The 25927-nt window shown below is 37.4% G+C and overlaps 1 protein-coding gene across 1 annotated transcript in view; it reads right to left on the reverse strand.

Moving 5' to 3' along the window:
- CEP295 (centrosomal protein 295) overlaps positions 1-25927 on the reverse strand; it is a 42538-nt gene that overhangs the window by 6720 nt on the left and 9891 nt on the right. Inside the window, exons 6-17 of the mRNA XM_065882792.1 lie at positions 21182-21322; positions 18594-18777; positions 18214-18381; positions 16485-16706; positions 14138-14230; positions 13886-13989; positions 11671-11808; positions 11158-11255; positions 7423-10900; positions 6188-6356; positions 5908-6051; positions 1682-1834 (exon numbers count right to left, since the gene is read on the reverse strand). Of these exons, the coding sequence (XP_065738864.1) occupies positions 1682-1834; positions 5908-6051; positions 6188-6356; positions 7423-10900; positions 11158-11255; positions 11671-11808; positions 13886-13989; positions 14138-14230; positions 16485-16706; positions 18214-18381; positions 18594-18777; positions 21182-21322 (5092 nt within the window). The remainder of the gene's footprint in view (positions 1-1681; positions 1835-5907; positions 6052-6187; positions 6357-7422; positions 10901-11157; positions 11256-11670; positions 11809-13885; positions 13990-14137; positions 14231-16484; positions 16707-18213; positions 18382-18593; positions 18778-21181; positions 21323-25927) is intronic.

A 25927-nucleotide genomic window follows, 5' to 3' on the forward strand; every position in this document is an offset into this window, starting at 1 on the left:
TTGCCTTATCTTAGACCAAAAAGAAAAAAAAAGAACTCATGTTATTATTCATTAAAAGCATTTAGGACTTCCCTGGTGGCGCAGTGGTTAAGAATCCACCTGCCAATGCAGGGGACACGGGTTCGTGCCCCGGTCCGGGAAGATACCACATGCTGCGGAGCAGCTGGGCCCATGAGCCATGGCCATTGAGCCTGCGCGTCCGGAGCCTGTGCTCCGCAACTGGAGAGGCCACAACAGTGAGAAGCCCGTGTACCGGAAAAAAAAAAAAAATGACCTATCATCTCCTTATCCTGGCTAACATGAGTGACTGCTGCTTAATCAAGTACAGCTTTACTTAGCCTAACTCCATTATTCCTACCTCCTAGGGAAGAATTTTGTAGGTATCCAATAACAGGATCACCCTGGCTTCCTGATAATATCCAATACTAACAAGCAAAGCCCTATTTCAAAATACTTAAACCCTCCTCAAAATCACCTAATAAAGCCCAAATCTTATAGTAAGTCCCTTCTAATACCCTCTCACTAATTCATTGGCCTCATGGTTCCCCACGGTGTGCATTCTCCCTCACTACAAGTCAAAGCACCCAGCTTTCTTCAATTACATGTGTGTTCTTGGTAGTCTTTGGCTAGAGGACATTGACAGGTAGAATAAAAAGGAATGCGAGTATTCACTGGCTAAATCTAAAAAAATGGTAATGGTTTTTATTTTAAAATGTCAAAAACTACAATTCATTGGAAATTATATTTTGTAGTTATTTCAATCTCCAATTAAAAAAGGAGAAGCTAAAGTCAATTTTTCTATAAACTCTCAAAAAGAAAATAGACCTTGCTCATCTCTCATTGTATTAAACTCTAGATACAACTAAGATAACAATTATCCAAGTATATGTGACAGCTAAAATAAAATCTGGTTAGAAAAGGCAACTACTTAAAAGGTGCTTTAGAACTAATGAAGCAGTACTGGAACTATGCTTTGCAGGGTCAATATTATACATATAAAATAGCTTGTTATAAATATGCACAAATTCAAAAGCGAGAAAATTAACATCAGTTGTCTGGGTGGCAGAATTAAGTGATTTAAAGTTGTTTTCCTTGTAATTGTTCCTTAATACTTTCCAAATATTTAAAACTAAACATAAAACAGCTCGTTTAGAATGCCACAGATAGAATTTTTAAAAGATAATACTCAGTAGTATTTAATTAAATGTGGATTGTTACAAATAGGCTTAAACACAAAATGTGTAGAGTTTGCCAACTGTAAAAACCTCATACCCTTACATACCTCCTACTAACATTTACTTATTTAGTGAAACAATTTAAAAGGGTAATTAATTATTCTCTAAATAAACTTCACTTCCCTCATTCAACTTTTTGTGTACAGAAATAATATAGGCTTCTTATGGAAAAAAAATTTCACATTATGTAAACATATGAAATAGAAGTGTGAAACCCAACCTCCAACAAAGATTAACCCATACCTAAACTTTGGTGATTCTTATTCCAGACAGTTTTCAAATGCATGAACACAGACTTTTCTCCCCTCATTTTTAACACTTTCACAAAACTGCAGTTTCACTCAAGTTATTTACCATTTTTCGTTACAAATAATACTACAATAACTATCTTTTGTCCACATATTCTTATGCACAGCAATTCCAGTTTCAACTTCTTTCTCTCTCACCTGCTTTATGAGAGTCATCACTACAGATGCTCTCCTGGGCAACTGGGTGAAGATGACCAAATGGATCACAGTCCAGGGGGCTCCCAAGAAAACTCTGTTCTCGGCTTACTGAGACCCTCAGTGGGTCTCTGTCTTCATAAAAGTCTGGTTTACCTGGGAGGGAAAAGAAATTGACTCACTGGATTTCCACTTACGTTTCTAGTTAAAACTAAAATGGCAATTTAGATTATGGGTAAAAACCTAAAGTCTTAAAGACTTAATCAGTGTAGCAAGAAAATAGTAACTGCTTGACTTTCACACAGCCTTTAATTATTTCACTTCAATTTTACTAAGTTTTTAACGAAACTCCTACTTCCTAATGATAGAAAATGCTTCAGTACCGACTAATCACAGGAAAAATGCCTGGAAAAATTATTAACCATTAAGTTTTATAAGGAATAATATACATTCATAACATAAAGTTCAAAAACAGCTACAGCTAATCTGTGGTATTAGAGATCAAGATAGGGGTTTACCCTGGGGAGAAGAGGAGGAAGAGTAATTGCAAGAGTATGAAGAAAGGGTTTATGTAGTTCTCTAACATTCCAGTTCCTGACCTGGATGGTGTTTACCTGAGGGTGATTATCAAAGTAATAATCACTGAAATAAACACTTATGACTGAAATAAACACTCATGAAACAAACAAAGGAGTGGGAGACACTCAGAAGTAGAAGCTAATTTACTGTGCAGAGCCCCAGAAAAACTTGGGAATTAAAGGCAAGAGGTATTACAAAAGGAAGGTGTGAATCAGGGAACTGAAAACAGGAGAATGTTTAAAAACATGTACATGGAAAAGATCCCTCCCATCACCTGAGATTCCTATCTCTCAACATCATCCCCAGAGAAGACTAAAGGTTTATCCTCTAGAGAAACTGAATCCTATACACTCTGCAATCAAATTTATAGCAGACTCTCAAACTGGTAAAGTGTCAAAGGATTACCTTTCTAAGGGGAAAGGTGCAGTAGTTGACAGGATTTGAACCTGTGTGGGGAAACCCCAATGGATTTCTAGTCTATCGTCTTAACCACTTCGCCACAACTACATGAATCCAATACACTCTGAATTTAGGGGGATCAGGCACTGAAAGGGGCAAGGGTGGAGGGAAGAAAAAGAATGCCATAAGGAAATCAGAGGTATTAAAAGAAAGTTTGCACCCTCGACTCAGATCCCCCCAGGTCTGGCTCCATAAGAGCAACAGCCAGGCTTGTATCAAACTTGGAGGATCTTTCTTTGAAGAAACTAAACTGTAAATTGCTCAGGGAAAAGAACCACAGCTACTAAGCTGAGGATCCTCAAGGAAAAGCCACATTTTCCAGTGAAATCCAGAAGTAAATAAGGTCCCCACGTATAGAATTTCCAATTAGCCATTCAGTGTTCCGCTCAAATATGCAAGATATTAGAGAAAAGCCTCTAAAATTTCAGACAGAAAAAAAAAAGGAAGAACCCAGACAAACAGAGAAAATACAGGACCCCAAACAAGCAAAAACCTATAAATATTCAAAGTAGGCAGTATTTTGCATCCATGAAACAAGAGCAGGATGCTACAAAAAGAAAATACCAGAAAAGAGGGCAAGCTTTTAGAAACTATACTTTGAGAGCCAAATAAAAATTCCTAAGAAATGTTAGAAGAAAAAGCTGAGAAAATTCTCCCAGAAAGTAAAGCCTAAAGAAATGAGACTATAGGGAAGAAATAAGACTACAGGGACTTCCCTAGCGGTCCAGTGGGTAGGACTCCATGCTCCCAATGCAGGGGGTCTGGGTTAGATCTCTGATCAGGGAACTAGATCCTGCATGCATGCCACAACTAAGAGTTCGCATGCTGCAACTAAGGAGTCCACATGCCACAACTAAAAAATAAAAGATTAAGACCCGGTGAAGCCAAAAAAAAAAAAAGTAGAATACAGAGAAGAAAATTGGAATATTATAGCTGTGTTTCTCAATATTAACTTTATCATCACCCACCTAAGGAGCCCTTTCAAGACTTTTTTCCTAATTGCCTCCTAACTCCATGAAACTTAATAACTATATATACTGTGTATCTTTTTTTTTTAATACTGTATATCTTTTTATGTACATTTGTGCTTTGGTACATAAAGAGTAAGACTTTTTCATCTCCCTGAGAAGCAATTTTCATCCCCTTTGGGGAAAATAATAACCTTGTTAAGAATGTATCATCCAATATTGCACTAAAAGATGTTCTCACAAACAGAGAAAATGATGTGATCTCAAATTATTTTAGCAGTGTTTAATATTTGGCTTAATTTTTGCTAAAATCCATTGCCAACTACAGAAGTAAATACAAGAAGAAACACCTAGGAGACTTGAAAAGTGACTGTGTCTGGTGAGTAGCATCAAGGGGTGGGGGGGGGTGTAGGGGCAGAAAGAAATGCTGTTTCATGTCGTAACCTTTTAGCACTATTTGCCTATAATATTTTGACTAAAAGTATTACCCAAAGAAGTGTGATGAAGGCTATGATGAAAGCTCCCAAAGAGCATATGAGAGGGATGCCTGATAGCTCATGGGAAGTTTATGCCACACAAGTGGCACTTACCTCACCCCTGAAGGGAGGGAGTGAGACCATGAAGGGCCTTGTGGGTGAAGCTAGGGACTTAAGACTTCATTTAGACTTATTCCTCCAGTCAAAGGGAAACGAATGAAGAATTTAAACATGGAGCAATAGAGGCAGATTACTCTGAGTACACCATGGGAAAATGAATGAGAGTAATGCTAGACTGGAAACAGGGAGACATGGGAAGTTGTAGCAGCCCTTCAAGAAAGAAATGACAGCCTGAATTAAAAGAGTGGTAGTGGGAATAGAAACAAATGGACAGATTCCAGAGTTGACCAACTAGAACTGAGAAGAACTGGTACTCTGTAGGGTGTCGCAGAGGTATAGACAAGGAAACAGTCAAGACTTACATCTGGGTTCTTTTCATTGATAAAAGGCTGAAGGATAAGGAGGTGGAGGTGAGGGAATATATAGCTTTCCCTTTTAGATAGGCTATTTTTGCAGTCTCAAACACAACTCATTAAATTATAGGAATCAATGGTCAGAATTTCCCAATGCTCATTCTGAGTTAGGGAAAGCACCAATCAATTCCTGAACAGTTGTGTTTACCAAATAGTGCAAAATGAAGAAAAGCTTCCAAAGCCTAGTAATAAATAGAATCATTACTTTGTTATAATTTCCATAAGACATAAGGAGAAAGTAAAAAGGAGAATGATTCTTAAGAGCTATTCTGAATCTCTACCTTCTTGAACTCTTTTAGCCCAAAACAAAGGTACAATATTTTATGGCTTTAAGACCAAAATAGCTAATATTAACATTACATTTCTAAGTACCTTTCTACTGACAAAGTTATTTTCCCCCTTAAAAAAGAATTTGCTTTGGGCTTCCCTGGTGGCGCAGTGGTTGGGAGTCCACCTGCCAATGTGGGGGATGCAGGTTCGTGCCCCGGTCCAGGAGGATCCCTCATGCCGTGGAGCGGCTGGGCCTGTGGGCCATGACCGCTGGGCCTGCGCGTCCGGAGCCTGTGCTCCGCAACGGAAGAGGCCACGGCGGTGAGGCCCGCGTGCCGCAAAAAAAAAAAAAAAAAAAAAAAAAAAAGAATTTGCTTTGATAGATTTGATCAAGAGAATTATCTGGTTGAGTTTGAAATCTAGAAATAATTATAAAATGAAAATAGGGCTATTTACTAAGGATCGCAGGGAGGAATTTTTCTAGATAATTGAATCTAGGAAGAAGTACAGTGAAGAAATATACGTGTTACAACTGCTCTTAAAGCCAGGGTCTTAAGCACCATGATTATCCTGTGAAAGATACAGGAAAAGAGCAGTGAAGGTACTGAAGTGAAAGAGCAGCAAGGCAGAAGAGGAAAAACTGGGTTATATCCTAGAGAAACTGGTTTAGAAAGGAAGCAGAGGGAAGCAAAAGTGTCAGAATAATGGATAGCAAAGAATTTTTGTCTACTATCAATTGCTTTTCCTCATATATAAAGAAACTAGTTACCTAATGACATATTTCTTTAAGTCCACATTTTAAATAGTTTGTAGAAACCATTTTTTCCCCTTCATGAGTACTCACAGTCTAAGTTTCCTCAACAACAAAATATTTAGCATCCTGAAAAAACTGTAGAAAACTGGCAAATATTAAAAAATCATATTTTATCAAACCATCTGTTTACCTAGTATAGAAGTTCTGCCACTTGCTGGTGATTCTACCTCTTGTATGGCACTAAGTTCATGTTGGTTCAAGTCCAATCCACCTTTAACTTTTGCTACAGGTGGTTTTGAGGATTTCCCACCCAGTTCTTTGTCCTGATGCTCCCCTATCAAGTCAAAGACAAAGTTAGGCACAATACAAATCTGTTAACGAAACAAACTTCTTCAACCGGCAAATTGCAGGAGGTTAAAATAAAGAATCATCATCAGGATAATCAGTACAATAAAATGCAATTATCTTACCACTTTGCTGGGCATTACTATCTTCTGAAAGGAGCTGATTATCATCACAGTTTCTCCTGCCTGCAGTACCAATATTTTCCTGATTGTCTTTGGCTAGATCTTGGAGATGAACAAGGCATTCTCTGAGCTTCTTAGCTTCAAAATCATTTTCAACTGTGGGCTTACTTGTCTGAAAAAGTAGACAGACGAGGGTGGGGATGACAAAATGAAGATCATGTGAAGAAGTCATTAGATTTATATCTCCCTTCTTCAGTTAGAACATCAACCACACGAACAGCTCCATCAACCACATTATTACAATGTTATCTATAGATAAAAAAATGAGAAGTACTTCTAATATTGAAAGGGTAATAATTCCATTGAAAAGTACAACCAGTCACAGCCTCGGACCTTACATACAGCCTCCACTGCACCTTTCAATAAGAGATTATACTTGAGTATCCCTCTCTGCTTTTCTTTTCCCATTCCTTTTCCTTAAAATGACCAGTAAATCCCCAGAACTCAAGTTCTCATGAACGCAACTCAAGCTTCTCCTGAGCATCAAAGGATTGTAGAATTCTGTTTAGGCTAACTCATAAATTTAGGAAGTGGCCTTTTAAAATAAAATGGATACATTCATATATAGGAGAATATACTGTCTCCCATATAGAGAAGCTATGAATAGTCATCTGAGTGACCACATCAGAGTCCTCTCAACAATTCAGGCACAAGCAGCCGGTCTGGCGGTCCATCAGCCTAAAATCGCACCACTTTTATAACAGATGTTAATATTGTCACTTATGGAAAAAGATGGTACTGATTTTGATTCTACACAAATGTCAACAAAGTGCTATACAGAAAGCACAAAGTCTGCCATTTGCCTAAGACAAATTCTGCTAACTAGTTATTTTACAATTTAATCATCATGTGGTAAGCTCAAAATCCTTCATAACAAAACTTCAAAAGGCAACCTACATTTTCCATGATGTTTGAGTTTGGTTGTATCAAACCAGTGGCTGAAATTAGTTGGGCTTCAAATAACTATCAACTTCATAAACGCCATGCAAGGTGGATCAATTTTTACCTTTTAATTTCCACGTTGTTTAAGGTAGAAAATTAAAGCACAGTTAAGGTCAAACCACTTATTCTCAGTAACTAAGAACTTATTTTGACCTAGGATTGAAACAAGTATTTAGCTTGGCCGAGTAGGGTTATTGTCGATGTTTAATTCTTAGATATTCAAGATTAATACATACCTGACTGTCTTTAAAGAAATCCTTCAAGGTCTCCTGATGTTTCTGAATGTGCTGCTGCAATGCTGTTTGTCTCTGTACAAGCAATTCTTCTTGGGCTTTTTGGCCATAATGCAGAACTTCTTTTTGTAGCTCCATCTGCTTCTGAAGTCCCAAATTATCTTGCTGATGAGCTAAGAGAGGTTGTGAAAAACTCAAAAATCTATCTTGAAGTCTTGGGCTCATAGAAGCACTTGAAGGAGCTGCATGTTCATTCTTGGCTGAATACAATTCACAAACGTTTTTAGATTTTACTTCAGCAAAAGGTAGTGGAATAAATGAATGCTCTCTTTCCTTGGGTAGAAACACAGAGGGAACAGGCTGCTCAGAAGAGTCACCTTCAATCAGCTCTGCTTGCTTGTTTAAAAGCAGTTCTTCCTGAGCTTTTTCATTAAAACGCAGCACTTCTCTCTGTAAGCCCAACTGTGCTGACACATGATCTTGCTGAGGCAGAAAAGCCTGGGATAAACTCAAAAGCCTATCCTGAGACCTTGGAATCTCAGGATGACTGGAGGAAACAGTATTGTCACTTCTGGTTGGAAGAGATTTTTGGATTCTTTCAGAGTCAGCAACAGGCAGTGCTATGTGGGATAAGGATGAAGAGGTGCTGGTCTGCTCAGGTGAGACCCTTTTCTCCAATTTACTTAGTCTTTGCAAAAGCAATTCTTCTCGGACTTCCTGTCTAGAATGAGTGGCTTTCCTCTGTATGTCTAACTGCTCTTGAAGTGCCTTCAAATCACCATGGAGAGGTTGGATAAAATGCTCAGATGACTTTTCCTCAAATTTATATTGTCTGGGCAAAACCAACTCTTTCTGGGTTTTCTCGCTACATGGAAGGGGACCTGTCTGTGTATACACGTGTTCCTGTTGAAATGTAATCGGATAATCTTGTTGAGGTAAAACAGGCTGTGGTAAACCCAAAAGCCTATCAGGCAACCTTTGTATCTCAGAATGACGTGGGGAGACTATATTATCATCCTTAGTTGAACAAGGTTCTTGGATTCTACCAGCTTCACTAAGAGGTAATGGAGCAAAAGGATGCTGTACAACTAGGGGCAGGAAGGAAGAGGTGCCAACCTGCTCGGGAGATATTCTTCCCTTCCACTCATACTGTTTAGGCAGAAGTAATTCTTGCTGAGCTTCCTGTCTAGACTGAATGATGGCTTCCCTCTGTGTAGCTAACTGTTCTTGAAGTGCCTTCAAATTATCTTGTTGAGGCTGGATAAGCTGTGATATCTTCAAAAGTCTATCCTGCAATTCTGGGATCTGAAAATGGCTTGAAGGAATTCTACTCTCACTCTCTGCTGAAAGAGGTTCCCGGGTTGTAAGAGATTCAGCAGAAGGCAATGAAGGGAAAGAAAGCTGTTCTAACTGGGGTGTGAAGGAGGGGCCAGTTTGTTCAAAAGATACATTCCCTTGGGTCTTCTGGCTAAACTGAAGGGCCTCCTCTTCTGTGTCTAACCATTCTTGGTGTCCTTCCAAATTATCTTGTAGAGGTTGTATATGTCGAGAAAACGCCAGAAGTCTTTCTTGAAATCTTGGGATCTTCCAATGGCTTAAGGGAACTGTACTGTCACTCCTGAATGACATATAGTCCTGGAATTTTTCAGATTCAGCTCCCTGAGACAGAGATAAAGAGGTGCCAGTCTGTTCAGAAGGAATTTTTTTTTCTAATTCACTTTGTTTGTGTACAAATTCCTGAGTTTCTTGTTTAGCACCAAGTATTACCCTCTGAATGTGCGACTGACCTTCGAGTGTTGTTAGATTTTCCTGCTGTGGCAGGCTATGCTGTGGAAAACTAAGAGGCTCATCCTGAAATGCTGGCATTATCAAATGACTTGAGGGAGTAACACTCTCCTTCTCAGAGAAATAAAAGTTCTGAATTCTTCTAGGCTCAGTTTTAGAAGAAGCTTGTGAAGCAACTGAACGTTGAGTGACCACTGGCAGGAATGAAGAACTCATCTGCACAGACTCAGAGTCTTCCAAATCCCTTTGTCTACGTAAAAGTAATTCTGCCTGGGCTTCATGCCTGGCCTGAAGAGCATCCCTCTGTGCAGTCAGCTGTTCTTGGAGCAACTTCAAACTATCATGCAAAGGGTGGAACTGCTGTAGGAAACTTGAAGACCCATCCTGAAATTTTGGGATTTCAGATTGGATTGAGAGAATTTCCTTCTCACTCTTAGATGAATACTGGTCCTGGATTTTTCCAGATTGAGTACCAGCAGAAGGTAGTGAAGTAAATGTATGCTGAGCTCCTTGAGATGGGACAGAAGGGGGCTCAGTCTGTTCAGCCCATACTCTTCCATCCAATTCACTCTGTTTATGTACACATAATACTTCCTGGGCTTCCCGTCTAGCCTGAAAGCGGTCCCTCTGAATATTTAACTGTTCTTGGAGAAATTTAAAATTAAGCCTATCCTGAAGTTGTGGGACCCCAGGATGGCCTGAGGAAACTGTAGTCTCTTTCTTGGTTGGAGAAGATTCCTGGATTCTCCCTGACTCAGCTTTGGCAGAAGGCAGTGAAGCAAACGAATCCAGAGGTACCAATGGAAGGAATACAGAAAGGCCAGTTTGCCCTTCCAATGCTTTCTGTTTGCACAAAAGCAATTGTTCCTGAGCTTCCTGTCTTAACCGAAGAACTTCTTTCTGTAGGTCTAACTGTTTTTGGAGAGCCTTCAAATTACTTTGCTGGGCTATGATATTCTCTGAGAATGGCAAAGACTTATCCTGCGTTTGGCCAACTACAGAATGGCTTACAGAAACTACACTTTTGCTCCCAGTTGAAAAGCATTCCTGGATTTTTCCAGACTCAACTTTAGTAGGCAGAGAACTAAAAGAATGCTCAGCTACCAATGGTAGGAATGAAGAAGGTTCAATTAACTTAGACGATATACTTTCGTTGTTCTCTGAGAACATTTGCTGGGAGTCTAAAGTTTGAAAAGTTGTTGCCCCAGATGTTTCAGCTCTTTCTCTAGCATCCTGTACTATCAGTGGCTTATCATGTGACAAAGCCCTTGAAAGTATATGAGAGTCTTTAGGGACCAATTTATAGTCTCTCTGTTGTGTTTCAGTCTGTAAGAGTTGCTTTGGCTGTTCCTGTGATTCCACAGCTTGCTCGGCTAAAATATCTGAAGTAACTAATGTTTTGGTTGTTTCTACCTGTCTTTGTGGAAAGCGATGTTGTCTTGGAACCTGAAAATCTTGCTCTAATTTGGAGATCTGTACGGGTTGCATAGGTTGTTTGTTAGGACTCAACTTGGGTCTCTGACCTTGATCCTCATGTTCTGATATAACAGCGGGTCTTTCAGATTTCTGTGGTGGTACTGATGTAACAGAACCAGGTATCAATGGTGCAGCTGACATGGATAGGTACTTTCCTTTTAACATAGTCTGATAGTCGAGTAATCGTTTCCTGGCTGTTTCAACAGACTGTTTGTGAAGCCTACCCAAAACAAACAAGCATTATTCTTTTTGATTAAAAAAAATGCCGCACATTCTTAAGTGTTTATACATTAAATTCAATCTAGGGGTGGCCATAATCAAGGCAGAAATGGAACAATGTTATTAACATTGCTCTTTGAGAAATCTACATGCCATAGTTCTAAAGGGAATCCTGATAAGACCTTTATGTAAACCAAATAATAAATCCTGAAAATGTAGCCACACACTATCACATATAAATTGTACCCTAGATAATACCTGTTTTGCTGTAATAGCTGTTGTTGATAGTTATAAATCATCTGCCTGTGATTATCTTCATCAGAACTTATGGTGCATGATGCTGGTGCAGTGCCAACCTAATAAAAGATGAAGATACTAACTAAAAGGCAAATCCAGAAATAAGTACTAAAGTACTTTACATAAACTGATGTTCTATAATTGTAAACTTCCATATAGCTTTATTTTTCATAAAAAAGACTGGCATTTCCATTGCTAAGAAATGAAGTAATCTACCACTCTCCTTTAGTGCCAAGCCCAAGAGCTCAACATACACATTACATACAAGTCATGGTCACATATATTAGCACCCTCTAGAAACTGAAAGATGAAAGTCATTAGGTTTGTATAAAGTTATTTTTACATATTCATTATTTTTTAAAAAAATTATCAAATACAAATTAGAAATGCACTTTACTTTTCTGAATGCTAAGATTGCCCACACTTCTTTATCCCCCAACAATCTATGTAGGGATTAGATTTCCTGCATCGTACCCCAGTCTGTTGAGTTTTTTTTCTTTTTTCTTCTTCCAGCTGAGCTCTGAAGCAATCAGTTTCTAATGTTAATTTCTGTCGTTCAATTTGTTCAAGTAATTCCAACTGTTTTTGCTTTTGTTCTTCTATTTCCATTATCTAAATAACAAAAATACTATTGATTTATTAACAACAAACTCATGCCAAAGAAAAGTTTATATGCATTACAATGAAAAGAAACAGGTCTCATCACCAAGAGCACCAATTATCCAAGAAGAAAGTGGTGATGTTTTATCTGTTATTGCCACTGCCAGAGGGAGGACGGAAGCAAGAGACAGGAAAAGGGGAAAGGAGGAAAAGGAAGAGAAGTAAAAATAAACATATTAACTATTTCTATTTCCTGGGAGCACAGGGAAACCTTGACCACCACTGAAGCATCACCTCCAGAGAAGTAGCAAATTCTGTGTTCACATCTTTAATTTTACCTTGTTCTCAGTAAGAATAACGCCTAAGAAATTAAATATCGAGAATGCTCACAACACTTTGATTTCTTAGGCATACTCATAAAAGCGTGCAGTTATCTACAAGCTAAATAAAAGAACAGTGAGCAACATTCAGTCCTTACTGTCAGGCATTAAAGAGATGGAAAATAATGGCAGAGTGATGACAAATAAACTCAAAATTATACCAACACATACACTAAATCCAAGAACTAAAAACATGTGTTAAAGTAACTGTAAGATTCCTGAGGACAGGGACTGGTCTGTCTGGTTGCCTGTTAAATCCAACACCTAGTAGTCCTTGAAACATATATAAGAAACATATACTGAATAAATAGAAAAGGGAATGTATGTGAAGTTTTATTAGGAGAAATACGTCTACTAGAGATAATGAAGAATGATCTTGTTTTCAAAATGTCTCAATATGATATTACCTATTCTTAATCAGGCAATAGTGGCTATAGCTTAGTTCCTATCTTCATCTTCCTTTCCTTCACTCATAGGAGCCACGGAATTTAAACCATTTACAGTTTTGTAGTAACTCTAGAACTGCACTATCAATATAGTAGTCACTAGCTACATGTGACTATTAAAATTTACATCAACCCAAAACAAATAAAATTTAAAATTCAGTTTCTCAGTTGCACTACTCATACTTCAAGTATTCAACAGCCCATGTAGGTAGCAGCTACCATACTGAACATAGATATGGAACATTTCCATTACTGTAGAAAATCTATTGGACAATACTGCTTTAGAATATTGATTAGAAAGCATTTATCTGAGACTTTAAAAATACTGGCTCATAGAACTGTCATCCCTCAGCTGCATTTTTATAAAAACTATGACTATAAACTGACTGGCTTAGTAACTATTAGCCTCTTTCGAGGTAATCTGTGTTAAGAAAATCTTTCATTAAAGTAGAAGGGACAAATATTACAGTTACGGAAGTTGAATTTAAAATTTTTCTTTGAAATACAGTTTTTCAAAAAAACTTTTGGGATTACAAAGCCCAGATCAATGTTTAATATTATGACAGGGACTCATTTATTCAACAAGTATTTATTGAGTACCTACTATGTATAAAGCATTGTACAAGAAACTATGTAGGATAAATTGACTTTTTAAAAAAGACATTCTCGGACTTCCCTGGTGGTCCAGTGGCTAAGACTCCATGCTTCCACTACAGGCGGCACGGGTCGATCCCTGGTCGGGGAAGTTCCACATGCCCATGGTGAGGCAAAAAAAAAAGACAGTCTCCGCCTTTAAAAAACTGATGAATTTTATAGGGAAGATAAGATACATACCAGAGTATAAAATACAAAGCAGAATGCAATAGGGTCAAATGAATAGTACAAGTAAAGATGAAGTACCTTCTATCAAATGAATGTGTAAGACAAGGCAGAAGAAATGGTATCAAAAGTAGCCAGATGTTAAGACAAATTTCACCAGTCAAATAAAACTATAGTACATAGGGGAAGAAAGAAACCTTTAAAAATAAAAATTTCAGGGACTTCCCTGGTGGTCCAGTGGTTAAGACTCTGCATTCCCAATGCAGGGGGCCTGAGTTCGATCCCTGGTTAGGGAACTAAGATCCCACTTACCTCAACAAAGCCTGAACACTGCAACTACTGAGCCTGCGCACTCTAGGACCTGCTCACCACAACTAGAGAAGCCCATGCGCCGCAACAAGGACCCAGTGCAGCCAAAATAAAAAAATAAAAATTTCAAATTACCTGTTTCTGCCTTGCTGCCATTCTAATTCTGGCTGCTTCTTCCTGAGGATGAAGTAGAACTGAACTCTGAGCTACTGCTGTGATAGGCTGAGTCTCTTTCATTTCTAAGAGAATCCCCAAAGCAATAATTAGTTGCAATAATTTAGAATTTGATACCACTGTAATGTCTTTTGTTCATTACATGTAATTTTATTAGGAAAAAGATGTGAAGAATCAAGCAAGTTTAATTTGAGAATATGATAAAAGAAATACCTTGTTCCTTTTCAGAGTCTGTATTGAATGAAAGTGGTTTATCTTCACTAGTAAGTGGTCCAGAGTCAACTGTTAGCGTGTCACTTTCAACATCTGTAATAGATACTTCATCATGAACATATTTTCACTGTCAAACTTAAATCTGACAAATGTAACAAAAATCTACATTCAGATTAACATTGGTCCACCTGAATGTCTTATTTAGTTAAGATCCAGTCACCTTCCAGAGACCACATATTTTATCCAATAAATTCTAGCCTAATACAAAAAGACCTAAGACTAAAATTATAAAGAAAAAACGAAGAACTGACTTAAAAGGTAGGCTGACAGTGTTTCAAACACAATGGGAAAGCATAAAAAGAGCAGAGTGAGCAAGGCACCAACGTGTAAAAAGAGAAGAAATTTAAGTGTATCTTTGACATACTTAGGTATTAGGATTTTTATTATTTATGAATCCAGAGCAGAGAAGGAAGTTAAATCAGTACACTTTGATCACATCAGGGTAGCCAGAAACTGAACGGAGCATTCAGTCACCTCATTCGTTCAGCACCTACTTATGTGCTGTATGCACATCTACCATAGTCAACAAGAAAAGGCCTCAAAGGAGGTAGGTGGGGGACAGAACATTATACAATTATCCTAGAAAAAATTGTAAAATTAGAAACGGTGCTAAGTACTATATAAGAAAAAAGGGGGGTTACACAATAGAGTATTTCAGAGGAGTCTGAATTAGACTAGGAACTCAGATGAGATTTCTCTTAGGAAATGGCATTTAAGTGGACAGTTGAAAGGTAAGGAGGAATCAAGCAGGTAAAGATTGTGGGGATGTACAGGAGACCTTTCCAGACAGATCAGCAGGTATTAAGACCCTGTGAGGAGTGAAAAACTTGGCTCAGACAAGGAGAAGAATGAAGCCAGATGAGGCTTGAGAAAGCCTACTCACACAGGGCCTTTTCCAAAATAACTTGGCTATGGATTAAAGATGAAAGTGTTCCTTTGTATTAAATGCCAACACCATACTCTCTCTCCTTCTTCTCACTCCCTTTTACTGCCTTTGCTGCTTGCCCCTTCTCTAGCCATCTTCTAAATGATGCAGTCCCTTCAGATGGTCTTATAAGCCCTTTTCTCACTGAATTCTTTCCCCTAAAGAATTCTTCCATGCCCATGTGCTTGAATATCATATGTATATCTGACTTCCAAACTTACCTCTCTTTGCTTTAGGCTAGTCAATTAATTCAACAAATATTAACTGAGCACCTTTTATGTATAAGGCACTAGTCTAGGCTCTGGGGATACAGCAATGAACAAAATCAAGCCCTATATTCCAGGACTGGAGGGTGAGGAAGGTGGAGAGGGGTAGGTGTCAAGACAAGAAGCAAATAAGCAAGAAAGTAAATTTATGGTCCAACAGATGATAAGAGCTATGGAGTAGAGGTGATAGGGAGTGAAGATTGTGGGGGTGGGAGAAGGCATAGAAGTTTGTTGTTTTACCTAGAGTGGTTTGAGAAGGCGTTATTGAGAAAGCAGTATCTGAGCAAATATCTGAAGGCAGTGAGACAGTGAACCATAAAAATATCCAAGAGCATTCCTCCCTCCCCCAACCAAGACCAGCACTTGCAAAGACCATATGATTCGTATCTGCTGTGTTGGAAAAATAGCCAGGAAGCCAGTGTCTACGGTGCAGTGATGGGGGAGAAAATGAAGTCAGAGAGAGAAGTAGTGGGGAGGGGTGTGTGCACAGATCATGTAAAGCTTTGATGCCACTGTAAGCAAAATGGTTTTCCTGAGGGAAGTGGGTAGTTGTTGGAGGGCTTCTCCCAGAGGAATGATAAGCTGGTATGTTTTAACAGGATGTCTCTGGAAACAGATCATTGCAGGAAGGTGCAAAAGCTGTGGATAGAAGACCAGTTAGGAGGCCACCAGTTAATACAGGCAAGAATCTACACTAGAGAATGAACATCACTTAAACTAGGATAGTAGGTGGAGAGAAACAGTTGGACTCTGGATATATTTTGAGGGTAGGACCGACAGGATTTGATGATGGTTTGGATGTAGGATATAGAAGAGCAGAACCAGAATGGCAAGGTTTTTGGCTTAAGCAAGAGAATTTTTTGCCACTTACTGAAATATGTAAGATGATATATATAATTCTACTACACTTAAAGTGCTCTGGAAGGAGATTCACTAAGGTTTCTAACATTTATTGCCTTTAAGTGGCAGCACTATGGGCTTTAAAATATTTTCTTCCTTTTGACCTCTATTCTTCGGTTTTTCAGAAATGAGCATATTTTTGAACAACTTAGAAAGGGTTTATGTGCTATAAAATGAGATGACTGGAGAGAACTACCTTGTTTCTGCCCAGAGGATAATGTTCTGTCTTCACTCACAGCTGCTCCTGATTCAACTGTCAGGGCTTTACTTTCAGTTTCACTAACAGTTGTAATCATTTCGCTTTCATCCTCAGACATGGATTTAATTGTCCAGAGAGACTTTTGGTTTCGGATCTTATTTAATAATTTTTTAAAAAGAATTTTTGAAGGAATCTGGTGGGTCTTCATTGCCAAGGGAACTAAAAGAAAAGAAAAGAAAAAAAAATTTATTCAGCATCTGTTACAAACCAGGTAAATTATTCTATCTTTATACTTAGTTACTATAACAACCACTGGTTAAAACAAAAGCACAACTTTATTTTCCTCAATATTTAAAATTTAACACAATTTTATAACCAGGAATAATTATTTCAACTTAAATTTAAATAAGGACACCAAAATTCAACTATAGTTCACCCTTGAACAACATACACTTGAACTGCACAGGTCCACTTATTTGAGGAGTTTTTTCAATAAATACATACTACAGGACTGCATGATCCAGGGTTGGTTGAATCTGCAGATGTGGAACATTGGATACAGAGGGCCGACTCTAAGTTATATGTAGAGTTTTCGACTGCATGGAGGGTCGGCGCCCCTAACCCCTTGCTGTTCATGGGTCAACTGCATTTTTCAACAGTAGGCAGCAACATAAATTTCAAGCATAAAAATGTATCAGGAAGATGTTTATTCTGCTTGCTAAATGAGGACAGAATGCATATCTCTTAATCTGTAAGACTAGCATTCAAAATATGTGCTGTAAGGTTCCCAAGAAAATAAAAGATTCTACAGAGGCCAGAAATGAAGTTTCAAGGGGAATTCATGGCAATTGAGCCCTAAACCCATCTTCTGAAGTTTATGCCAAACCACAGGAAGCTTACACTTTGTTTGGACAGCAGTGTGGGCACAGGAGACAGGGATAAAGCTTAGAGCCCTCACCCAAGGAGTCTAAGAGGAGACCCACATAAAATTGGAACCCCAAGGACTACCTATCCACAGTATAGGGTGAAGATGAAAAGAAAGCCAGAGTGGTTTTGAACAAAGGCGATACTCATAGGTATGGGGAGAAAAGAAGTCAAAAGGAAGAGGACTTGGTCTCTAAAAAGACGTGGAGTAAGAGACACCTTTATCTTTTTAGAGGTACCTCTCATGTCTCTGGCTTGGATTACTGCAGATTGTGATATCATCACTAACGTGAGGAAGGCAGGAAGACAAGGTTTCAGTAGGCAAGAGAAGATGATAAATTTATTGTCAGACACCAAGTTCTAAGTACCTGTGCAACAGCCAAGCGAAAAAATTCAGAATGGTGGAGATAGAGATGAAGTTTAGAAGAGAGACCAAAGTTTGTGCTGATCATCATTATACATGAAGTGCCTAGCAGTAATTAATACGGTAGGATTTCTGGTGATTTGATCAAAGTCTTAAAAAAAACAAATGCTGACCTTTCAAATGAATTCAAAATTGATCATCTAACTTAAATAACCTAGAAATCTTTAGACTATATGTACATATAAATAAAATAACATTCCTCCTATGTATATGAAAAGGATCTTTAGTGATGGAAATCTGAAGTTTCCTCCTCCCATCACTCCCATGAGTATTAGTTACTGTTTGCACTTAGAACAGACCAGACTTTCCTAAGTGTTGGCAAATGATTAGCATTTTTTCCCTATGAAATACTGCAATAGTCAGCTCAGAAGTTTTTACCGTCTGCTTCACTAGAATGTACTGTTTCAGCTTCTGTCACTGGAATGTTTTCAGTCTCCCCTGAAATTTCTTGTTCCATTGAAAGGTCCAGTTCTTCATCTTGGATCTGATCAGTCACAGTGGGCAGAGGCTCTGGTTCAAGGTGCAAAATCAGGTTTCCTTTCACCTCTCAATAAAGAAATAGAGAGAAATGTTTCCATTCCAAAATGACTAAGAACTTGAGCATAAAATTTTAAAGACCATCAGAGTTTAAAGTCTAAAATATGAGAGCCTCTTTCAAACTGAGAACTCATTTCAAAATAAAAACTGCTTCAAGACAAATGTATTTTCCCACCAAAACGTTTCAAAGCATTGTTGAAAGTTTACTGAAAATATCTTACTCCTGTCTGCATTGTACATGTCTTCAAAGGCAAATTCTAGCTCTCTCTGCCAATCATCTTTCATTTCACTGCGTTTGTATGGAAGTTCAACTAGTTGTGGTGGCATCCGTGCTACCATCTGTCTCCTGCGTGCCAGGTCCTCTTGTTGTAGCTGTTTGAGTTCTTTCATTAGTTTCTCCTGATTCTTCAAGAATAAAGAGAATTAATTAACAACTGAGTAACACACTTTGGACAGTGGATAGTAACGTGAATAGTGAGGGAAAAGTGGAGAAATCATGAAGACAGGGACTTTAGTACCCTCCCCTCCTCTACCATTTATTCAAACACAAAGACACTAATTAAGAGTCGGCCCTCCATACCCGCGGTTCCTCTACATCCCAGATTCAACCAACCATGGACCATGCAATACCACAGTATTACTATGGAAAAATATGTGGGTATAAGTGGACCCATACAGGGCCAGGGTCAACCGTATGATGTTAGTAAGTACTATGAGAAGACGGCTCTGGTTAGGCCACAGGGCTTCAAAGTATCTGCCAGGCACAGGTCTTCTTCCTCAGGACAGTTATGAAGCTACATACTAACTAAGCTGCCACCGCTCCTGCAGTGTACTTTGTTTCAGCTCTCCACACAGCCAGCAGCAGTGGCCAGTCTCAGGTGAGCACCAAGACCCAGCCAGGGTAACTGTGGCTTAACAGATATTTCTTGTTACTCCACACTCTTATGAGTCCTCAAGATTAAAGGGGATTTGTACATATCTCTTTTAAGTTTAAAGAGTCTGGCAAATATGAAAGTTTAAGCACAATGTTTTAGTGAAGTCATCTAACTTAATTTTGGTGGTGGAGGATAAGGAGGGGGGGATAAGGGAAAACCTCTCACCCCTGGGATGAGGATTTAGCCAGATATAAGTGGGTGAAGGAGGAGGAGTACAAGTAAGAAATAACAACTCCAGCACGGAATTATGCAGATGAAGGCATGGGCAGTCAGGGAGAGTACAATGTTCATTATAGATAGGGTATGGAGGGCAGGGATGGTTAAGGACAAAAGATAAAGTTGGAGAGGCACGTAGAGGCCAAACACACTATAGCAGGAAGATCCCAGGGCACAGTAGGGTCTGCAGCAAAAAGGTTCAAACAGGGGAAGGGAAATCCTCTGTATGTATTGCAGACCATTCTTGTGTAAGAGATACAGTCTAGAAAAAGGTAGAGAGCCTGTATAACAACGTTTTTGTTAAGTGATTACACACTACTTATTTGTAAATATTTTGTCATTTGGAGATGAGATTTTTTTGCCCGACCTTGAAAAGAATCAAATTATGAACAAATTCATTTTTTATATTAAGATTCAAACCATATCATTAAATTAACTTCAAAGTTATTTGAATAAGCATACTATTTCTGGCTCACTGAAAGTGTGGCATAGTACTCTACTTGAATTATTTATAACAACTACTATGACCACTGACACTGTGAGCTTATGAAATTCTAGGCACAATTCTAAGGGCTTTACTAAACTCGTTTAACCCTCATAAAACACATGATGAAACAGAACTTGGAGAGGTTAGGTAACCTGCCTGTGATCAAACAGCTAAGCAGTGAAGAGGGAGGAAAATCCAGGAACACTGACCACGGAGTCCACTTTCTTAACCACTAAACACTTCTGATTTATGGAAGAATGTGCTCTGTTTACCAACTGCTTTATTCATGTTTTTTTTTTTCCTATAGGTTTAAATCTTAGATGAAAATTATGGGTTATAATTCAGACATTCAGTTATTTTACATTCAGTAAGTAAATGAATGTCTGAATTACTACCCATAATTTTCATCTTTTAGTTTTTATAAACTAGGGGTAAGTTATGATAATCATAACTTACCCTTAGTTTATAAGAACTAAAAATTTAAGGGAGAAGGTCATAATTCAGTTCAAACCATACAAAAGAATTTTAAGGCATTTAATTCCCATAGAAGTACTTAAAAACTCATTCTTCAGATGAATGTTTAAAACATCTAAATGCATTAGTCAAATTCAGACTTCTAAAAAGATGAATCATTTTTATGCTGTTTCAAGAATAAACACTGAACAATAAGCAAGACAGATGTAAAGCTGTGACTACAAAGCCAGTTTGCACGATACATATTTTACAGCTCTGCAACAAAGTCAAAGCTCCTTGACAGCAAGGATCATGACTCTACCTTTGAATCAATATTCTGCAAAGCCAACAAGTGCTTTGCTCAATAAATATTTAATGAATTGAATCTTAAAATTTGCAGAGCACAAATGCAAGTCAAATAATTAAATTAGAAAAGTGATTGATTTCTTCTTGGGCTATTTTTAGACTGATTAAAATATTAAACTTTTAATACATTCATCAGTAAAAATTTTAGAAGAGAAATGAGAACAGCTTCACCCAATGTGAATTTGAAACAGGAGGTAAAAGCAAGTTGGGCAGCTTGAAATGACACGAATCAGAGAAAATATTTTCCCATTCTTCACAACTCTGTCCTCTGAGCCTGTTCACTATCAGTTAAGTTTTACAGTGCCATCGCTAAGGCCATCAGTAGTGGTCACAGCCAGAATTTAATTCTTACTTGAGCCAAATGGATCTTTTTCATTGCTTGGAAACCCCGTACATGTGCCTTCTCACACTGCTCCATTCTCTCTTCTGCTGCTTGTTTCTGTAGTTCTTCCAATCTTTTAGCCTCTTCTTTAGCAGCCAAATGAGGATCTGGCTAGCAGTCAATCAGTAACATTTTAGATAATTAAATAAAGTGTGAAACAAAGTGATAACTAAAGAACAAAACAACCTTAAAATCATGTTTTTCTACTTATATCGAATTAAATGATAACAAGTTATAGTTTTAAATGCCTACAATTACCAATAGCATGTACCTATGAAAAAAGTCAAATTGTTAGTGTGAAGTTTTACAAGTTGTTCATTTTAAAGCAGAGTAAACTATACTCATCCAAATATATTCTTCCACCATTTTTAAAAGAAATTCTATTAAAACAACAGTGTTGAAAGGTAAACACCTGCAAAGCTAGTAGTTAAGAAACCACAAACACTGAAGGTGACGTCATGTAAGCCATTTGGGGAAGCACTAAGATTTGTCTTTGGTTTTTAGCCAAAATGTACAGCTTGGCTTCAGCCTCAGGAAAGCCAAATCACCAAAACGCCTACTTTAATATAATTTCTGGCTTCCTAAAACTTGTGCATAATCAATGATTATGTGGTTGCACAGTGAGCCATCATCTCATTGATGTAACAATAATATCAAATGTGGGAGAAGACACAACATGTATTACACATAAACATTCACTTTGTAAAAAATCTTATATATTTTATATGTTGACAATTAGTCAAGTGAAACAATAATGACCATGAAAGCTGTTAACTATATATCTAAAATTATTTATAACTCTCAAACAGTGAGATAAATAGGTAAAGAGACAGTTAACGTATTCAGAAAGAGTAGGAACTTCCCTGGTGGTCCAGTGGTTAAGACTCCACATTTCCACTGCAGGGGGTGTGAGTGGCGAACTAAGATCCCCACATGCCGCTTGGTGCGGCCAAAGAAAAAAGAGTGCACTGGCCAAACAAGTGTATGAAAAATATTAAATACCTTTGGAGCTAATAAATATTTACGCAAATCTAAATAAACACAGGTCAGATTGCATTAATGCATAACATTAAATAAAATAATCTTTAGGAGCAACATTTCATTTCATTTAGGCCATGAGGTTTTCAAAAAAACGTTATTTGGGAATTCTTCACATCATGTGGGGGTGAATTAAAAGCAGAATGTCAATTTTGGTAAACCAAAATTTAAAGGGAAGGAAAAACTTCAAAACATACAATGTGTATAATAAACACGTTCAGTCCAGATATAATGAAGTACATAAAGAATATCAAGTAAATAAAGGGTTAGAGAAAAATTAGGTACCCCAAACAAGTTTTAATCTGACTGCCCAATGTCAAAACAAGATTTTACAAGAATGTTTTAGAAAGACAATCCCTTAAAAATGTGTCAATACAATTAAAACTTTAAACAAAAATCTGGTTGAAATAATAGATTCCATTTTTAGCAGTTGAACTCAAAAGATATGTGAAATTTGCAAAAACCGTGAATCCCAAGCAAAAAATTCTTTCTAGAAAACATGTTTCTGAAAATCTTTCCCGTGAACTGTAATCTGCAGTGCACAAAACAACAAGTGATTACTAAATATGCTACTTCTGCATCTTCTACGTCAGACTTATCTTAAGTATGACGGTAAATTGAATTTAAGTGTTTCTGCTTGTCTGCTGACATTTCTGGGCCTCACAACAAATAATACAATGGATCTGATTGGAAAAATATTTCTAGGATGAAAAGTCCATTTTAACAAGTGCTGTGTTAACTGTTGCTGACAAAGGAACAAACAGGATGAGGGGCACGAGCAAGTCAGAAATTTCAAGCATACGAAGTTTTGTTTAACTGTGTGCATAGAATGTAAATGTAGCATAAAACAAAATTTAGAGAATAACTGGCTCTATGTAGGAACAGAGCAGGTCAAATTCATCACTCTTCTTCAAAGACAAATTTTATAACATACAAGAAATTTTAGAACCACTTTATCAAGATATTCAAACAAAAAATGATAGCAACTCTTACATGCTAAAAGGCTGACTGAACAAAAAGGAACTAGCTTATTTAGAGAAAGCAGCTGAAGGAATAACTAAAATGTATGCCAAGAGTGCAAGTATTTTTTATATAATACCCGCTGTAAAAATCCTATTATTCTACTCCAAGAAAGATTCTAAATTATAGTGCATGTGAAATAAGCTTAGATGCAGATGAAAATGCAGAGATTTGTTATATGGAAAACCAAGTACACTGCTCCACTGTCCCATTTTAAACCCAAGGTTTAAGGACAGATTTTTCCTAAGTGATGGTGTGAGGAAGCAAATAAAAGAAAATACCAGAATACTTCAGCTTGTGTGACTGTTTTTATAAAACTGCATTATAACTACTGATATAATCTTCAAGTCCAGAAATTGAAGAGAAGGTACATCTTTTAGTTACTGTTAAACAGGAAAGTTTAATAACCTACTGTGATACCATCAGCGGCACCCTATATTAGAGCTAGAAGAAAACTGTCTTTCTTCATCAATCTTAGTATTAAACATCTATTTAATACTGTAAAAACATATGTAAAAACAATGTTTTAGTGAAGTGGACAAACATATAGGACAAAAGCAAGTTAGCAATAGATGGAAGTTATTATTTCTGTATTATAAAATACTGACCTTGTAATAATATTTTAAACAAGTTTCAAGATTTTCTCTTATTTCCTAGAAGTTAATTCTATGATGCACAGAAAGACAGACAAGATGAAAAGGCAGAGGGCTATGTACCACATGAAGGAACAAGATAAAACCCCAGAAAAACAACTAAATGAAGTGGAAATACGCAACCTTCCAGAAAAACAACTCAGTATAATGATAGTGAAGATGATCCAGGACCTCGGAAAAAGAATGGAGGCAAAGATCGAGAAGATGCAAGAAACATTTAACAAAGACCTAGAAGAATTAAAGAACAAACAAACAGAGATGAACAATGCAATAATGAAAAGAAAAATACACTAGAAGGAAAATATAGCAGAATAACTGAGGCAGAAGAACAGATAAGTGACCTGGAAGACAGAATGGTGGAATTCACTGCTGTGGAACAGAAAAAAGAATGAAAAGAAATGGAGACAGCCTAAGGGACCTCTGGGACAACATTAAACGCAACAACATTCGCATTACAGGGGTCCCAGAAGGAGAAGAGAGAGAGAGAGAGGACCCAAGAAAATATTTGAAGAGATTTTTTTCAAAAACGTCCATAACATGGGAAAGGAAATAGCCACCTAAGTCCAGGAAGTGCAGAGTCCCAGGCAGGATAAACCCAAGGAGAAACACACCAAGACACACAGTAATCAAATTGGCAAAAATTAAAGACAAAGAAAAATTATTGAAAGCAACATGTGAAAAATAACAAATAACATACAAGCGAACTCCCATAAGGTTAACAGCTGATTTCTCAGCAGAAACTCTACAAACCAGAAGGGAGTGGCATGACATATTTAAAGTGATGAAAGGGAAGAATCTACAACCAAGATTACTCTACCGAGCAAGGATCTCATTCAGATTTGATGAAGAAATCAAAAGCATTACAGACAAGCAAAAGGTAAGAGAATTCAGCACCACCAAACTAGCTCTAAAACAAATGCTAAAGGAACTTCTCTACGTGGGAAACACAAGAGAAGAAAAGGACCTACAAAAATAAACCCAAAACAATTAAGAAAATGGTCATAGGAACATACATATCGATAATTACCTTAAATGTGAATGGATTAAATGCTCCAACCAAAAGACACAGGCTTGCTGAATGGATACAAAAACCAGACCCATATATATGCTGTCTACAAGAGACCCACTTCAAACCTAGAGACACATATAGACTGAAAGTGAGGGGATGGAAAAAGATAATTCCATGCAAATGGAAATCAAAAGAAAGCTGGAGTAGCAATACTCATATCAGATAAAATAGACTTTAAAATAGAGAATGTTATAAGAGAAAAGGAAGGACACTACATAATGATAAAGAGATCAATCTAAGAAGAAGATATAACAACTATAAATATATATGCACCCAACATAGGAGCACCACAATACATAAGGTAAATGCTAACAACTATAAAAGAGGAAATCGACAGTAATACTATAAGAGTGGGGGACTTTAACACCTCACTTACACCAATGGACAGATAATCCAAACAGGTAATTAATAAGGAAACACAAGCGTTAAATGACACAATAGACCAGATAGATTTAATTGATATTTATAGGACATTCCATCCAAAACCAAAAGATTACACTCTCTTCTCAAGTGCGCATGGAACATTCTCCAGGATAGATCACATCTTGGGTCACAAATCAAGCCTCAGTATATTTAAGAAAATTAAAATCTTATCAAGCATCTTTTCTGACTACAACGCTATGAGATTAGAAATCAATTACAGGGAAAAAAAGTTAAAAAACACAAACACATGGAGGCTAAACAATACGTTACTAAATAAGCAAGAGATCACTGAAGAAATCAAAGAGGAAATCAAAAAATACCTAGAGACAAATGACAATGAAAACATGACGATCCAAAACCTATGGGATGCAGCAAAAGCAGTTCTAAGAGGGAAGTTTATAGCAATACAATCCTACCTCAAGAAACAACAAACATCTCAAATAAACAATATAACCTTACACCTAAAGTAACTAGAGAATGAAGAACAAACAAAACCCAAAGTTAGTAGAAGGA

This window comes from Phocoena phocoena, chromosome 8 (genome assembly GCF_963924675.1).
Source record: "Phocoena phocoena chromosome 8, mPhoPho1.1, whole genome shotgun sequence".
NCBI classification, from domain to species: Eukaryota; Metazoa; Chordata; class Mammalia; order Artiodactyla; family Phocoenidae; genus Phocoena; species Phocoena phocoena.